Source organism: Primulina tabacum, chromosome 3 (genome assembly GCF_025594145.1).
Source record: "Primulina tabacum isolate GXHZ01 chromosome 3, ASM2559414v2, whole genome shotgun sequence".
In the NCBI taxonomy this organism is placed as follows: domain Eukaryota; kingdom Viridiplantae; phylum Streptophyta; class Magnoliopsida; order Lamiales; family Gesneriaceae; genus Primulina; species Primulina tabacum.
The window spans coordinates 29782215-29801128 of NC_134552.1; the positions used below are offsets into that span (position 1 = coordinate 29782215).

General features: G+C 39.6%; 1 protein-coding gene across 1 annotated transcript; it reads right to left on the reverse strand.

The window, feature by feature from the left end:
* Nucleotides 1-1457: 1457 nt before the first annotated feature.
* Nucleotides 1458-4289, reverse strand: LOC142539114 (transcription factor MYBS3-like). Its single transcript, XM_075644399.1, has 3 exons — nucleotides 3859-4289; nucleotides 2285-2493; nucleotides 1458-1920 (listed from the first exon to the last, which is right to left on the reverse strand). The coding sequence occupies exons 1-3, from the start codon at nucleotides 4169-4171 to the stop codon at nucleotides 1543-1545; spliced, it is 900 nt and encodes a 299-aa protein (XP_075500514.1). The 5' UTR covers nucleotides 4172-4289; the 3' UTR covers nucleotides 1458-1542.
* Between the last annotated feature and the right edge of the window lie 14625 nt (nucleotides 4290-18914).

Consider the following 18914-nt stretch of genomic DNA (forward strand, 5'->3'; position numbering starts at 1 on the left):
GATTTTTCCTGTCACCCCAGTACTATGGTTTAGTCTGATCAGACACATTTATGTATAAGTCACTTGCTTTGAAACATATCTCTGCGCAAAATGATGTAATGTATGCTTAAGTATGTATGATGCAAGTATGTTTATGAAAAGTCTTATGATGATGTCACGTCTACATTTTTGCTACTACGTTCAAGTTTCAAGTATATTTATGCTACTACGTTCAAGTTTCAAGTATGTAAGCCCTACTTTAAAGATGCATGTGATTTTATTATGTAGTACTTGCTATATCCAGTTTATACATGTTGAGTCTTTAGACTCACTAAACTTGATCGATGCAGGTGATGATGATTTTGAGGAGACGAGGGGTGGGGACCAATGAGCCGGCTTGGACTGAGCCGGATGCTAAATCCGAGGACCGCCCATGTTTTTAAGAAATTATGTAATGTTTCAAATACTCTGATTTCACGTTATTGTTTACGATATTTAACCAAGTGTTTTTAGCAAACGTTATTTGTGATCTTTTCGTTTTTGAATGATCAGTTTATTGTTATCGCAATTTGAAGGTTTCTATTAAACTAAGAAAAATTTTATTTTTCCGTTAAGTAGTTTAATAGTACGGTATGTTACAGGTTGTGACTGACGATATATGTAAACGATGATAATGAGGCCTAGGCCACTAGATGGGTAATACTATCGCTGTGGTCTGACATCCGTCGGGTACCACGGTTATACGTAGATGGATCCATCGAATATAATTGATACGTGTAGAGCTGATACGAAAGTCAAAAGTAAAGAATTAAATTCAATTAAAGTATATGCTTATGTATATGATGTTACGATGAGCTTGTTTTGACTCTATATGATTACTCATGACATGTTTACGTTTATGCTTTTAAGTTCATGAAACGTATGTTGTTGTCCGTATATTTCACTGTTGCATGTTGGGTACATATGTATTTGTTATTATCGATACAGGTGTATTGAGCCTTTAGACTCACTAGACGTTTGTCATGCATGTGAGCATTTAAGATGGAGACTGGAGATGCCGAACTCTGAGTAGGCAGGGCTGGATGTGCGCACACGACCCGATGACCACACTTTTCCACACATTATGATTTTATGAGTTTTGAGTAAACACGATCAGTTTTATACGATTTTATGATATGCCGTTGATTTACATGATTTTACTAGTTTTATTTTATTCATGGATGATTGAGGGCCGAGTAAACAATTTTGAAACTGCAACTTTTTATTCGTTATTCGATCACGATTATTTTGTTAAAGGCGTATTTTCAGTAGTAGTGCATGCATGCAAGATTTTAAAGTTCGAATTTAAGTTTAAAAAAAATTTAAGTAGTATTTTAATTAAGCAGTAGATGTTTCATAAAATAATATCATAATTGGATAAAATCGTAAAATATTACTAAAATAAATTTTTTAAAATAACAATTAATAAAACTCAAGCCACTGGTTGGTTCGCTATACATCTACTTTAACAATGGAGATTAGGGAGCAACTATTCTCCCATTTAAACTGCTCCTAATCATTGGTTTATTGATCCCCAGGTGGCCTCAAGGAGAGTGATGAAGGCTCGACTGGGAAAGTTCCGGCCCCTCCTAAATTCAGCTCAGATATGGCTACCATTTCCTTTACCGGTTCTTTTTGAGTGACTGGTGCTGGATTAAGTATTAGTGGGAGAGATATCTGGGATTGTTCATCATTATCGGAAGATGCATTCGGTGGCCACAGTTGGAATGGCAAGGGCATAAAAGCTGGCTTCAGGGTCAGCGCTAGAGAAGGCAATGAACTGTCGATACCTGCTGTCACATGAGATGATGAAACAATGTGTTTTTCATTGTCTGTGGTGATCACTCGAGATTGGCTGCTGCATCGCTTTGGGCCTTCAGGCATTGACGCTGAGAATACTTCCTGATATTTAAAACAAATCATTTACTTTCACAATATAGATTTAGCAAGTTTGGATGTAGAATCACTTGGCTTAAAAAAATACTTCATCAGCAGAATTTTTTATTCAGTATGCTTTTTGGGTATGATAGTTGAAAAACATATTTTTGATCTTCAAAGACAAGTTGAGTAAGAAGCTTCAGAAACTACATCATCTGGATTCCTGTTTTCAACTTTTTTTTGCACTTAAAAAATTTAAAAGTCCAACAAAACATCAGGTTTTCCCAGACACATTTATTTAAAAAGACTCTCACAAGAAAAGAGTTTCTCAATTCAAACACACTCCATAGGAGGGATTTAGAGGTAGGGGAGGAGAAGCTATACGAACCATGTCTGGTGCCATGTCAAAGAGGCTGCTTCGTTTCTTTCTTCTAGCGGTATTACTCTGACGAATGAAGTACTTTTGAGCATGGCTAGCTACTTGAGTAGGCGTTCGTGAAGGGACGTAGTTTCTTGACATGCCCCGCCAATCACCCTTCCCCAACTTTTGTAGACCGTGTAAGAATTTCCTATGCTCTTCTTCTGTCCATGGGGTACCTGGCATTAAAAAAGAAAAAAGACAGATCACTTATTGATACTTGAAGAAAATGGAATTATATCATCCAAGTGTTTCACTGAACGTTACTTATGTCATATCCTTGAATAACTGAATTCTACAGATTCATTGATATGGATGACAAGGTAATGTATCATTGTTATAAAGAGACAATACAGTTTTCAGCATCCAAGCATGTAATATAAATCAGGCCTAGTACAAAATTTGAGCGGAATATGCGAGATTATATATAACTTTAATTTTTACGAAAGCAAAAGCTTTGCATAGACCAAACTTACATTTTCTATTTGTTGGATAGCAACATAAAAAGATACACACGCTAAGAGTTAAAGACAATTCAAGAGGAGTAGTCTTATATTTCTAACACTACGTAGAATGACTTTCCAAGTTGAGGAAATGTAAAGATTGTCATAGACACAGACTATATTATGACCAAGAATATCCCATTACCATATTACTTCCACAGGAAGGTCCAATGTAATTGAAGGTGCAATTAGATTGGGGACTGCTGTTTCTTATGTACTGAATTTGACTTAAGTACATAGGGTGCGCCAAAATGCAAAGGTTATTTGAAAACTCCATGGGAAGGTATCTTGTGAGACGGTCTCACGATTTTTTATCTGTGACACGAGTGAACCCTACCGATATTTACAATAAAAAATAATACTCTTAGCATAAATAGCAATATTTTTTCATGGATGACTCAAATAAGAGACCCGTCTCACAAAATACGACCCGTGAGACCGTCTCACACAGGTTTTTGATAAACTCCATATATGTAAAAAAAATTCAAGAATCAATGTTTTAATTACTAAGAAACGAAAAATTTCTCCAAATTGTATCAGACATACATGGAATAAAAGAACCAAGCAAAAGCGATATCCTGGGAAAAGAACATCAGAAAATTTTCATATTAATATGTATATTAACTAAATTAAGCTGCTCAAATTTCTTGCACTTATTTTTTGAATATATTTTCACATTCAAAACCCAAAAAAAAAAATCCGAATAAACAAAACGGATCGGAAGTGAAGAAAAAAATCTTGAAATTAAGTGGAAATAATTCGATAATTCGTGAATTTTCTTTTATTCAAAAATGAAATTAACTTACTAAAATCACACGCAAAGCGCAAAAATTTTAAAAAATTAACTCAGAATCAACAATCACCCCAACATGCAAAGCTTCGAAAAAACTTAATCAAACAATCTTCTGAATAAATTCAAGAATCCTCAATCTATCCCGGTCCGGATTTGATCCGCATGCAAATCCAAACCACAAAAAAAATTGATCAATTATCCCAATTAATCTCACATGCAAAGAGATCAAACCCTAATAAAATAAAGACCTCTCTTCCTCTGAGCCCGATGGAAAGCAGAATCAGCTGCAGACCCGTGCGCCAGATCATCCGAATGATACCCCTCATGAAAATCCGCCGACGCAGCCGAGTGATTTGAGTTCAGATTTCCCATACTCGCACTCTTCTTTATGAATGATCGATCCGTCAACCTCACCCCAAACAGCCTGACACCACCTTCTCCACCGTCGATCCCCGTGGTGGATGCTTTCGTCGAACAATTGCGGCTGTTGTGACTATTGCTGTTGCATTGAGAATTCGAACAACGGGTCATTTTATCAAAATTAAGACAATTTATGCACATATATCTATGTATATATGTGTGTGTATATCTCTATGTTGTGTGTGTATATGTATAGATACATGAAGATGTTTGCGTAGAAGTGTAATGAAGGGGGTGGTGGTTCTTGTTTGCATGTGAAAAGGTGAGAGGAAATTGTGGAAATGGCATTTATAGTGATCCACGTAATCAAGGTTAATGGTGTGATTGGAAATTTCAAAGGCGATTTGGGTTGAAATTTGCACTTTGCTTTATTTTTTTAACCGAAATTGCATTTTTTTCTGGAAAATTTTATTTTTGATACTGTAATTATATATTCCTTTCATTTTTTATCTTGTTAATAATGAATGATGCGACCGGGCTTATTTGGTGAGCTGGGTTGGGGCAATCTATCGTATATGTTAGAGTTTTTGTTAAGGAAAAATGAGCAAAGAATATAGCTTCAAACATTACATGCAAACAAGGAAATGAACTTTTGAATGGGAGTCAGAGGGGTGTCCGGCGTAGCCACTCCGATGCTTAAGTCAGCAGGTCAAGATGAAGGGTAAAGTATGTGTATGTAATGATGTACGTGAATGTTAAGAGCTTAGAAGCCAAAAATATTCGAATCCCTCAAATGTAAAACATATTTGCTACTTAGAGAAAGGAAATCTCAAAATTAACTTGTTTTCGGTGCTCACCTGCAAATTAGGGTAAGGTGGCTGTCTATACCCTACTTCTGATAACTTCTCTGATACGCCAAACCCCTATAGTTTTGACAGTAATGATTGTCAAGAATAAGGTAACTTATACTAATGCACTCGAGTAAGGTGATATTTTCGAGATAACCTAGGTAAAAAGCCTCCCGAGGATTAGTATGAGAGCTGGGCTTCTAGTAGCCCGAGAAGAATATGTCACGAACATTCACCTGCCCGGTTTCTTATGAACCCTACCTGCAGACTTATCTGATTTTAGTTACCCATATAATATCCTGACCCGGGCTCTAATGGGGGTATCACCACTCATCTCTTAAATAATCGGGCTAGAATCTTACTCGTTGTCCCGGTCAGTCATGCTTTGATTCCAGGAGAAAAAAATAAGTAAGACTAGATACAAAGACATCGGGGGCTTCATGTCTCCTAAAGATGGGATAAGGCGTCGGGGCCTCATGTCTCCCGGACATAAGATATTTTGTCGTTTATAATTCTCAGGTAGCAAGGCTGATGTCATGCTGACGTATGTCCTAGAATTTAAACGGTCGAAAATGTTTCGTTTTCCGAGAATTCATTTAGTTTATCACGCTTCGATTTTCGTGAACGTTCTTTCATCTACCTGCACAAATTCCGAGGTACATCAAGACCTTCCCCGTATCCTCAGATCAACGGTCGATATCACTCCCCTACACCTATATATAGCAACATACCCCTTCCTTGAATCAATTTAAAAATTCGAAATATCTCCAACTCTTGCAACCCCTCCGATGTACGGCACTCTCCTCCGACTCCGACAAACTCCAGGCCTTCAGATTCAAGCTTCCACCTTCGTTCTCGTAAGTTTCTTCCACTTGATTTTATTTGAAAATGTCGAACTCCACATATTCTACCTCTGGAGCGAATGCGCGAGGCTCGCCTAGTGATGAGTCCACAACGATACGCTCCGATTCCACTTTTCCTCCTCCCCCAAAACATTTTCTAACCCAATCTTTTCCAAAACCCAAAACCAAAATGTCCAAACCTTCTTCTTCTGGTCTTTCTCGAGCTCTGCAGAAGGGCAAGGTTAAGGGCAAAGCCCGGGCTTCTTCTTGTAACGCCCCGAAAATTTAAAAGTCCATGCGAACCACATACTATGCAATTATTAAATTCATTTGTATTTTTAAATAAATGTTTTAATTGTATAAATTAATTATGTTGTGCATATTTACATGTTTAAAATATATTTTATATGGTTGCATTAAAATGTGATTTTAAGGGTTATTCGAGTTGCGATCGAGGAACGGAGACCAAGAGCTGAAAAATTAAAAATGTTTTATTAAATAATTTTTTTAAATTATTTAAAATATGAGTGATGCTTTTTCTTATTTTTGAAAATATGGGGTTTTGAGTTGATTTTATACGCTGGGACGTAATTTTTATCGGTGTTGATTTTTCAACAAAAATACGAACGTTTTGGCAACCCGGCTAATAAATTTACAAACATATTTAAACAAAATTGTTTCTAATAAGTTAATTAAGCACTAATGGACCTAAATTACCTACTTGATGGGCTTAAGCCTAATTAGTGAATAATTAACTTTTTAATACTGAAAAACCCTACCATAAACCCATCATACCCACGCCCACTTTCTGAAAAATCTCTCCAAAGAAAACCCCTCATCACACGACAACAATCACACCAAAATTTGAAAGGGGAGTTCGAAAGTTTCAAAGGGAAAAATCAAGCCAAGGTTGTCGTCCCGTTCTTCGCAATAGTCAACGAATAATCGTGCATTTAAAACGCAAAGGTTCGCCATATTTCTTTCATTCAAACATCTATCACACCATAGTATTTTATTTAATGAATTTTTGCATGAAAACAAGTCACACAATTCACAATTTCGTAACTATGCTCATGCTTGTGTTTAAACCTTTGTTATTGGATTCAAATCATGTTTATATGATGTTTAAGGGGCTTCCAGGAATTAGGATATGAATAAGCAAGTATTTCCACAAGTTTAAAGGTCTAGAATCACACACAGAAGCAACAAAATGCTGCACAAAAAAACAGAAACGTGAAGCTGGAACCGAAACATGGTGTTGTGTGCTGTGAGGGCTCGGTTGATGGGGGATTGTGGCTTGGCTTGGCTGGGGCCGGACCAAGGCTGGGTTAGAGTCATGTATGAGTCAAGGGAAGAGTCCTAGCCACGCTAGGACTCGAGGAAAGAGGCTGGGGAGGAGTCCTAGAAGGCTAGGACTCCACCCGAGAGCCAACAAGAGGGAACGCAGGCTGTAGCTTGTGCAGGGAAGAGAGGGCTCGGCCAAGGGCTTTGGGGCTAGGCTAGGCGAGGTCCTTAGGGTCCTAAGAGGATACAAAAGGGTCTGGGCAAGGGCAGGTGCGGCCTGGTTGGTTGCTGGTCGAGAGGTGACGTGAGTGAAGCAAGGCAGCAGGTGCTCGCGTGAGGTTGCTGTCATGGGCAGTGCTTTGGGCACGTGTTCAAGGGCTTGAGCTCGCTTGGGCTGGGTCTGGGCATGGTCCAGGGAGGGTTAGGTTCATGTGAGGTCAATTGGTTAACAGTTGGTAGTGTCCTAGAGGGGGAAGGAGTCCTAGTGTACCAAAACACTACACATGCACACACGCATGCACTTGGGTTCAGGGGGCAGGAGGTTTTCGAGCAGGCCAAGGCTGGTTCTTTGGGCTGGACTTGGTCATTAGGGTACCTAGGTGAGTTGGCTCGGGTTTGGCTCGGGGTGGCTCGACCATGGCTCGAGTATTTTGGGAGATGGCTCAGTGTGTTCGGTACTGTGTCAAAAACGAAGATTAAAGAAGAAAAATTGAACTCATGGGTCCACGGGTGTGGCTAATGACTTGGAAGGGTATAATAAATCTTAAAAATGCTCCGTTTAAAATTTGGGATCAAAATAATGAGTTTTGGATTTATTCGAAATTTTATCGCCGCACGAAACGTTAATTAACGAATTAATTGAAACGCCTAGTTTAAGCGGAATAAAATTATGGAAAATTAGGTTTAAGCTTAAATAATTATTAAAAGTCTAATTTTTTAATTTGGGAATTTTATATTAATGTTTGGCTTAATTCGTGATTAAAACGCATTATTACGTCAGATATAAAGATTAATTTAAAAGTCCTCGATTTAAGCTAAATAAAAATGTGAGAAAATTCATGTAGGTTTACATAATTATTTGGGACATGTTAGAGTGAATGGAATTAAGAAAAAAGTCAAAAACGATTAAAGTCACGTTCAGGGGTAAAACGGTCATTTTATACCTAGAAATTAGTTAACGTCATGACAGTGTCTTGAATGCTGTTTTATATGCTAATATGATTATTTGGAATGTTTATGAATTTTTATATGTTAAAATATTATTTTTAATGTTCATGGATATGTATATGTTAAAATGTTATTTTTAAAAAAAAGTTTATGAATTTTATGATTTAAATTGGACATTTAAAAGATATGTTATATGTTTGGTTTCAAAATAAAATGATATTATATGCATGTTTTTATTAAGTGATGGAAATACGACATGTTGAAGAATGTGAATGATTGTGACTACTACATGTTGGAAATATCGTGAGGGTTACAGTCTCAGTGGGTGCCCGACGATCATGTTTCTGTTGATACGAATACGAATACGAATATGTTAATACGTTGGCCAAGGCCCAGTTGACTGGTGAGAGTGTTGCTGGTGTCTCCGCCGCCCAGTACTGTGGTTTTCTCTAGATGGATCCATCGCCCAATACGTTTAAGAATACGAGTCAATATCATATCTGAATTCAACAAACACGAACATGAATATGAATACAAATATGAATATGGATACGAATATGGATATGGATATGAATATGATACGAATATGAATATGAATATGTTTATGTTTATATGAAAATGTTTATGAAAATGTTTATGCAAAAGTTTATGAAAATGTTTATGTTTAAAGTTGATGCATCATTATGAAAATGTTTATGTTTAAAGTTTTATGCATCATGAAAATGTTTACGAAAATGTTATGTTTTAAGTTTATGCATCGTCATGAAAACGATATTTTAAGTACAAGTATTTTTCATTGTTATATGTTAACTGTATTACGTAATACTTGTTATCAAGGATATGATGTGTTGAGTCTTTAGACTCACTAGGTGTGATTGATGCAAGTTATTATGATAATAATGTGAATGGAGGTCTTGATGGTTGACTTTGCTGGACTGAAGGTGCACGTAACCCGAGGACCGACGCTAGTTTTCCGCACTAGTTATGATTTATGATTTTAAGTCATGTTAAAGATATTTTTACGATGATTTATTTGTGAGTGGTTTTTGAGAGGTTATAGTATGGGCTATAATTTTCAAATAATGTTTTTGGGTTGATGAAGTAGATGGTTGTTTTACTTTTAAAATGATTCCAAAATATTTTATGATTGGGCTGAATCAGCGCCGGGAAAATCAGTCATCAAGCCTCAAATTTGTAAGTTTTTATGCTTTATGTGATTTTATGATGTTACCTGCATAAGTACATGAATTATATGTTTACGTCACATGTTTAATAGCTTCATGATAATATATGTTTTTAATGTTTTGGAATTTTTATACGTGATACGATATAAAATAAGAAATTATTTGATTTCAACGCATGTTGACTTCGTAGTGTTATTGGACTATGTTGATTTTTGGGTTTTAGTATTGGCGTTCTACTTTTTGGGGCCGAAAGTTAATCGTGAATATTATGAATGCTTTTGGGACTCATATATCATTCTAAGAAAATACTGATGACTCTTGGGTACTAGTTGAATTAATTTTCGGGAATTACTCATAAGAAATAATGATTCGAGGATTTGTAACGACTTCGGGAGTATAGAAATGTATAAATTGGGGTTTTAAGTTTTGATGAAATGTGAGATTGGTTATGAGAATTGATTTTTGGATAAATAAGTTTAAATTTTCGAAATTTATGTTATGGAAAACTGTAGAAGAAAATTAAGAATGCCAAGAACTTATAGGTTAATCGTAGGATTTTTTCGAAATTTGGGACCAATTAAGATAATTTTGAGGAAATTAAGAATTAATTTTCAATTGTTAAGGAATTTGGGGACTAGTTTAGCAATAAGTGCGAATTGAATGGGTTATATAGTAAGAATTTTGATGATTTAGACTTTTAAGAAGATTTAGAACCTCGGGATATCTTGGTTTTAGTATTATAAGTGTGACGTACCGTACTTTTTACTACTTAAAATTTGCGGAAAAATTTAAAATTTTCTTGAATACGAAAATAAAATCAATACGGTCGTCACTACATCATCCATTCACCAATAAAAATTTTGCTAAAAGAAAAGCTTGCTCAAAACATCTCGCATCAAAACATAAAATCAGAGTATTAATATTTTCATGCTTAAAATCTTAAAATAACGTGGGCGGTCCTCGGGTCTATCCTTCTGCTCAGTCCAAGCCTGCTCCTTGCTCGCCACCTCCTGTCTTCTCGTAGACATCCTCACTTGCATCGATCACGTCTAGTGAGTCTAAAGACTCAATATGTATAAACTGGAAATAGCAAGTACTACATAATAAAACCACATGCAACTTTAAATACGGTGTACATACGTGAAACTTGACTTGCATACATACATAGATGTGCCATAACGTGAAAACTTTCATAAACATGCTTGCATACTTGAACATACATGACTTCATTTTGCGTAGAGGCATGTTTCAAAGCAAGTGACCCATACATAATAAACGCCTGATCAGACAAACCACAGTATTGGGCTGACAGGAACGTATCCACTGCCACATACATGAGATCCCCGTTCATGATTTAACGGGCTGGTTGGTCCCCGTTCATAATTTAAAGCTTTCCCAACCACGATCTAACCCGTTCATAATTTAACGGGGCGGAGAGGTCCTCGGCCACGTTCACCGACTTCCAAACCCATTCATAATTTGGTCACAAGACATTTAGCATACCTCAAAAATAAAATATTTTCTTTTGCACGTCAACATACTCACTTGGCGTTGAGGGATCCATTGGACTTCGACTGGGGCCGCTGCTGCACATACTAAAACGAAACTGCATACTTAACTTGCATAGCTTAGACGTACTCATCATGCTTACTCTCAAGTTAGATCATTTCTTAAGACATTCTAAAATTTCCCCTGACTCGACCTTGATAATCCTTGCACTAAACTATGACATCAAACCCCAAAACAACCATTAAACTTTTCCCAAAAACGTGAGTACACGGACCCCGTGACCGGGTCCGTGTACAGGTCCGTCTAAGTGCGGTGGAAAGAATACTCGGGAAGAAGAAGGGGCACGGACCCCGTGCCCAGGTCCGGCTCCGGAACCGTGTGAGTGCGGGGAAAAATTGTTGTAAAGAAAAGGGAAGGCACAGACCCCGTGCACTAGTCCGTGTGGGGGTCCGTGTCCGCACACAAATTTGACACTAATGAGAAAACAAAGGCACGGACCCCGTGTAAGGGTTCGTGTATGGGTCCGGCTAGGCACTGATGGTCGAAACCTGCGTGAAGGACTCGACGTAATATTTCATTCTCCTCAACCAAACTCGATGGCTGCGAGTCGACACCTCAAGACACTTCCTAAAACTCTAAGGCATTGTATCAAACTCAAGTAAACCATTAAAATTATTCCCAAAAGTAACAACAATCAACAACCCCGACACAATCTGAAATTGCCACCATTTGTTTTCCTACGACTCTTGGATAAACTTAGTGCCTATCGACACAAAACAAAACATTAATAACCATCCCAACATCATAAACATTGTACCTATATGCAGCAGTGATCACCCGTCGATCCCCAACGAAGCCTGCAACATAAACTTCAAGAACGCATCAACATTACAATTTTCTGAAAAATGTAGTTTGAGCAGTCCCACGAAAAATGTCATAACTCACTCATTTTTCATCCAAAAATTTTGAATTTATATCAAATCGAAGGCATCGAAAAGTTCTACGTTTTTTGTATTGAAAGTTTTCTCAAAATCTCGACCGAAAATTTGAAGTTTTAACAAGAACAGTAAAAACGTGTTTTAGATCTAAAAATTTTCCTTGAAAATCGATCCAAACAATTAACCGCTCAAACTATGAACATCATACATGAATTTTACGCATAAAACAACGCAACACATAATATGACATGATCGACGCAGCAAAGGAGAGATTATACGTGCCTTTTGATGATAAACTTTACCGAGACGGCGATACCGACGCGGGAACGGAGCGAGGCTTGATCCGGGACGACCGTGGCGCTAAAATCTTGAAGAAAACGAACGCAAATTCGCTGGGAATTATAGGGGGAAGTGGGGCGGCTGCTAGGGTTCTTAGGACCCTAGGTTTTGCTCTCTCAAAATAATAAAAATCTGAATTAAAACTTGTGTGTGTGTGTTAGCCGATATTAGTGTGTGAAAAATGTGTGTGTGTGGCGTGAGTTAGTGGTGTGATTTAGGGATATTAAATTGCTTAATAATAAATTAACCACTAACTAAAAGTTAATCCAACACTAGCTCCTCGATTCCTTAGAAATAAAATACATACTACTGTTTAAATAAACTCCTTAATTAAAATAACACACTAAAAATGCTAATTTTAAAAGTTTAAAATAATTAAATCACCTAGTGATAAAATTAGACTTTTAAAAATACTAAAACTAAATAAATCATTCAAAATACCCCTTCCTAACTTAAAATGCTTACACACTAATTTTAAAAGTTCCAAACTCTTAAATTACTAAATACATAATTAAGGCTTTAAAATGCTAAAACTAAGTAAATTATTTAAAACGCCTCATCCTTAACTTAAAGCAAAATACCATCTTCCAAATTGCCAAAACCGTCACCGGCCTTTTCCTCGATCCCGCCTCTAGTAATCGCCTGAAACATGAAACTTGAAAAATATTTTAACGTGCATCACATAAACATAATTAATTTAAAATAATGCATTTAAATAAATCATGCGTCACTAAAATCGTTTTAAACTTAAATAAAATATTTAAAAATTTAATAATGCATGGGTTATACGTGTACTGAATTTGGACACTACATTTCCTCCCCCACTTATAAAAATTTCATCCTTGAAATTAAGTCTTACCGAACAACTCTGGGTAGCGAACCCTCATATCTGCCTCTGACTCCCAAGTGGCCTCTTCCACTGATTGGTTTAGCCACCGGACTTTGAATAGCTTAGTCACCTTGTTCCGAAGTCTGCGCTCCTGTCTGTCTAGGATTTGGACAGGTCTTTCCTCATAAGACAGGTCTGGAGCAAGCTGCAACGGCCCATAACTCATAATATGCGAAGGATTCGCAAGGTACTTCCTCAGCATAGAAACGTGGAACACATTGTGTACCCCGGCCAGATTCGGCGGAAGGGCTACACGGTAAGCTACTGTCCCAACTCTGTCCAGAATCTCGAACGGTCCAATAAATCTCGGACTCAGCTTGCCTCTCTTCCCAAATCTCATTACACCCTTCATAGGTGCTATCTTGACGAATGCGTGATCACCAACGGCAAACTCGAGATCTCTCCTCCTCTTATCAGCATAGCTCTTTTGACGGCTTTGGGCAGTCTTCATTCTATCACGAATCTTGACCACCACATCTGCAGTTTGCTGAACTATCTCCGGACCAAGATCTGCTCTCTCCCCAACTTCATCCCAATGGACTGGTGATCTGCACTTCCGTCCATACAGCGCCTCATAAGGAGCCATACGAATAGATGATTGGAAACTGTTGTTGTATGTAAACTCCACTAGAGGTATCTTAGACTCCCAAGTCCCCTGAAAATCAATCATACAGGATCTCAGCAAATCTTCTAAAATCTGAATCACTCGCTCAGACTGGCCATCTGTCTGCAGGTGAAAAGCTATACTGAACAGCAACTTTGTCCCCATGGCTTCATGTAAGCTCTTCCAGAAGGACGACGTAAACCTCGGGTCCCTGTCGGACACAATCGAAACTGGGAATCCATGTAAACGGACTATCTCCCTGATATAAAGCTCCACGTACTGCGTCATGGAGAAAGTCGTCTTCACTGGCAAAAAGTGTGCTGACTTCGTCAGTCGATCCACAATAACCCAAATGGCATTAAAGCCTCTGACTGATCTAGGCAATCCAACGACGAAGTCCATCGTGATGCTCTCCCATTTCCACTCTGGAATAGGGAGCGGCTTAAGCATTCCTGCTGGCCTCTGATGTTCAGCTTTCACTTGGTGACAAGTAAGACATTCTGATACGAATCTGCGGATGTCCCTCTTCATCCCTGGCCACCAATATAAAATCTGCAGGTCCTTGTACATCTTGGTACCTCATGGGTGAATTGAATACGGAGATGCATGTGCCTCTGTCAGAATATCCTGTCTGATCGAATCAACACTAGGCACCCACATTCTGCCTCTGTATCTCACAATTCCATCTGTCACTGTGTAAAGAACACTGCCCTTGGCTTCGTCTTTCAGTCTCCATTTCAGTAATTGCTCATCTGAAGACTGACCTGTCCGTATACGGTCTAGCAGAGAATAGTGGACTGTCAGATTAGACAGCCTTGGTGCTCTGCCCTTACGGTATACTTCCAAACCAAACCTCTGAATCTCAGACTGAAGAGGTCTCTGCACTGATAACTGAGCTATGACTGCAACTTTCCTGCTCAAGGCATCTGCCACAACTTTAGCTTTTCCCGGATGGTAGCTAATCTCGCAATCATAGTCTTTCACCAGTTCCAACCACTGTCTCTGCCTCATATTCATCTCCTTCTGCGTGAAGAAGTATTTCAGACTTTTGTGGTAAGTGAAAATCTGACACTTCTCGCCATACAAGTAGTGTCTCCAAATCTTCAACGCAAAGACGACTGCGGCTAATTCAAGATCATGCGTCGGATAATTCTTCTCATGCACTTTCAACTGCCTGGAAGCATAAGCTATAACCCGACCCTGCTGCATCAACACTGCGCCTAATCCGAGCTTAGATGCATCGGTATAAAGCACAAATTAACCCTGCCCTGTTGGCATGGCTAGCACTGGCGCCGAAATAAGAGCTTGCTTCAGAGTATCAAAGCTCTTCTAACATTCATCACTCCACACGAATTTAACATTCTTCTTGGTCAGTGAAGTGAGTGGCACTGCTATGGATGAAAATCCCCGAATGAACTTACGGTAGTAACCGGCTAAACCCAGAAAACTGCGGATCTCTGATGCATTCTTTGGATCAACCCATTCCTTAACGGCTGCTACCTTTGCTGGATCCACTTCAATACCACTGCTAGACACTATATGCCCCAAAAATGCTACTTTCTTCAACCAAAACTCGCACTTACTGAACTTCGCAAATAACTTGCGACTCTGAAAACCTGTAAAACTGTCCTCAAATGTTGGCTGTGCTCCTCATGGCTCTTCGAGTATATGAGAATATCGTCAATGAATACTATGACGAACTGGTCAAGGAACGGCTGAAATACTCGGTTCATGAGGTCCATGAAAATAGCTGGAGCATTCGTCAATCCAAATGGCATCACTAAGAACTCGTAATGCCCATACCTGGTCCTGAAGGCCGTCTTGTGCACATATGCATCCTTCACTTTCAGCTGGTAGTACCTTGATCGAAGATCTATCTTAGAGAACACCGTGGCTCCCTGCAACTGATCAAACAAGTCTTCGATCCTAGGCAGTGGGTACTTATTCTTTATCCTTACCTTGTTCAACTCACGGTAATCGATGCAAAGTCTCATGCTTCCATCCTTCTTCTTCACAAAAAGCACTGCTGCGCCCCAAGGCGAGCAACTAGGGCGGATAAATTCCTTTTCGAGAAGCTCCTGAATCTGCTGCTTGAGCTCTAACATCTCAGCTGGAGCTAATCGATACGGTGCCTTAGAGATTGGCACTATGCCTGGCATGAGGTCAATAGCAAACTCAACCTCTCTCTTTGGTGGAAGACCTGAAACATCGTCTGGGAATTCACTGACTACTGGCACGTCGGATAAAGATAGAGTGGGCACATCGGGCGCTGAAATAATACTGGCCAAGATGGCCTGACACCCCTTGGAAATCAGCATCCTCGCCTGCATGCACGAAATCATGCGAGGGAAGCTTCTCCATCTGTCTGGCTCAAATAGAAACTGTTCCATGCCCAACGGTCTAACCAATACTGATCTTTTCTGGAAGTCAATCAGGACCCTGTTCTTTGTTAGCCAGTCCATTCCCAAAATAATGTCGAACTCTGGCATCGGCAGTAGAATCAAATCCGCATATACTAGATTGCCCTGCAATTCTAGATCAATGTCTCTAATCACGCTAGTCGCTAACAGTTTTTCACCGGATGGGACTGTCACCGAAAAATTTATGTCTAGGCCAATGGACTTGATGTCCAGATGATTAGCAAAAGTCTCCGAGATGAAGGAGTGAGTGGCTCCTGAATCTATCAGTGCCGTCGTGGTAATTTCTTTATGAAAATATTCCCTGAGATGCGTTAGCACAACAAACTAACTTATATCCCAAAAATTCTACCATAAACCTCAAGCATAGAAGGAATCAATACTCCAAGTGACCCAAAAGTATTACTAGCACACTAATAACTCCAAATAAAATTCCACATGCAAGGCAAAATAATACTGATCTTAGGTAGAAAAGGTTACCGGTCAGTAGTGTAGTGTCTGGGTTCGCCTCCTGTGCATGCATAGCGAACACCCTGCCCTGAGTTGGCTGCTTCCATTGTGGGCACTCTTTCAGCATGTGGTCAGTGGCTCCACATTTAAAACATTTCTCGGATCCCCATAGGCATTGTCCAGGATGCTGGCGATTGCACTTCTGACACACTGGGAAGTTGCCGGGCTTCTGAGACGCCCCTTGCTGTTGAATTGGACCCTTGCCCTTTGGCGGTCCCTGATATGGTTTCTTCCCTGGCGGCCCTTGAAACGGCCTCTTAAACTGGGGCCTCTAATGCTGCTGCTGCGGGTGTTGTGGTGGTGCCTGATAGGGCCTCTTGCCCTGCCTGTCAGCCTCTATATCCCTCAGATCTTGCTCTGCTGCCAATGCTCTTGACACGGCAACTGCGTAAGTAGTAGAGCCAGCAACTCGAACGTCACGGCGCAAGATCGGCCGCAACCCATCCATGAAGTGCCTCAGCTTACTCTGGGCATCATTAGCTATGAGAGGCACAAAGTAACAACCCCTCTCGAACTTCCTGACGAAGTCTGCTATGCTGCTGTCTCCCTGTCATAGCGACATGAACTCTCTGATAAGACGAGATCGTACTTCTTCAGTGAAGTACTTGGTGAAAAACACTTCCTTGAATCCATTCCAAGACAAAGTCGGCAAATTAATTGCCAACGACGCACTGTCCCACAAACGTCTAGCATCGCTTGCTAAAAAGAATATGGCACAACGGACTCGGTCTACATCCTGCAGCTCCATGTAGTCAAAAATCACTTCGATGGACTTAATCCATCCCTCTGCCACCATCGGGCCAGTAGATCCCAAAAAATCCTTAGGATTCATACTCTGGTACCTCTCATACACCGCTTCTGGTCTGGGCCTTGCCCCTGCATTCGCTGCAGCCTGGTTCCCCGCAAACTGTGCGAAGAATTGCATCATACCTGCAAGCATCTGTGCCTGCATGTCTGGAGGTGGGGGTGGAGGTGGAGGAGCGTATCTCCTTTCCTCCCGAGCTTCTCTATCCTCGTCCCTTGCGTCACACTCAACCACACGTCTAGGAGGCATACTGTTCCAATAATTTACCCGACACGTAAACCCAATATGCATGAACATGATATAAATGACATAAGGTGCACGTACTACAACTTGAAAATATGCACATGCTGAAATCAGAACTTAATGCTTACTACATAACATGAATTTGGAACTTTAAAACTTACAGACTTGAGGTGTGACTTCATGAGCTTCTTGCGACTGGCAGTAGGCATAACCCTTTACAAGAACACCGCTCTGATACCAACTGTGACGTATCGTACTTTTACTACTTAAAATTTGCGGAAAAATTTAAAATTTTCTTGAATACGAAAATAAAATCAATACGGTCGTCACTACATAATCCATTCACCAATAAAAATTTTGCTAAAAGAAAAGCTTGCTCAAACATCTTGCATCAAACCATAAAATCAGAGTATTAATATTTTCATGCTTAAAATCTTAAAATAACGTGGGCGGTCCTCGGGTCTAGCCTTCTGCTCAGTCCAAGCCTGCTCCTTGGTCGCCATCTCATGTCTCCTCGTAGACATCCTCACCTGCATCGATCACGTCTAGTGAGTCTAAAGACTCAACACGTATAAATTGGAAATAGCAAGTACTACATAATAAAACCACATGCAACTTTAAATACGGCATACATACGTGAAACTTGACTTGCATACATACATGACGTGCCTTAACGTGAAAACTTTCATAAACATGCTTGCATACTTGAACATACATTACTTCATTTTGCGTAGAGGCATGTTTCAAAGCAAATGACCCATACATAATAAACGCCTGATCACACAAACCACAGTACTGGGCTGACAGGGACGTATCCACTGCCACATACATGAGATCCCCGTTCATGATTTAACGGGCTGGTTGGTCCCCGTTCATAATTTAACGCTTTCCAACAACGATCTAACCCGTTCATAATTTAACGGGGTGAAGAGGTCCTCGGCCACGTTCACGGACTTCTAAACCCATTCATAATTTGGTCACAAGACATTTAGCATACCTCAAAAATAAAATATTTTCTTTTGCACGTCAACATACTCACTTGGCATTGAGGGATCCATTGGACTTCAACTGAGGCCGCTGCTGCACATACTAAAACGAAACTGCATACTTAACTTGCATAGCTTAGACGTACTCATCATGCTTACTCTCAAGTTCGATCATTTCTTAAGACTTTCTAAAATTTCCCCTGACTCGACCTTGATAATCCTTGCACTAAACTATGACATCAAATCCCAAAACAACCATTAAACTTTACCCAAAAATGTGAATACACGGACCCCGTGACCGGGTCCGTGTACGGGTCCGTCTAAGTGCGGTGGAAAGAATACTCGGGAAGAAGAAGAGGCACGGACCCCGTGCCCAGGT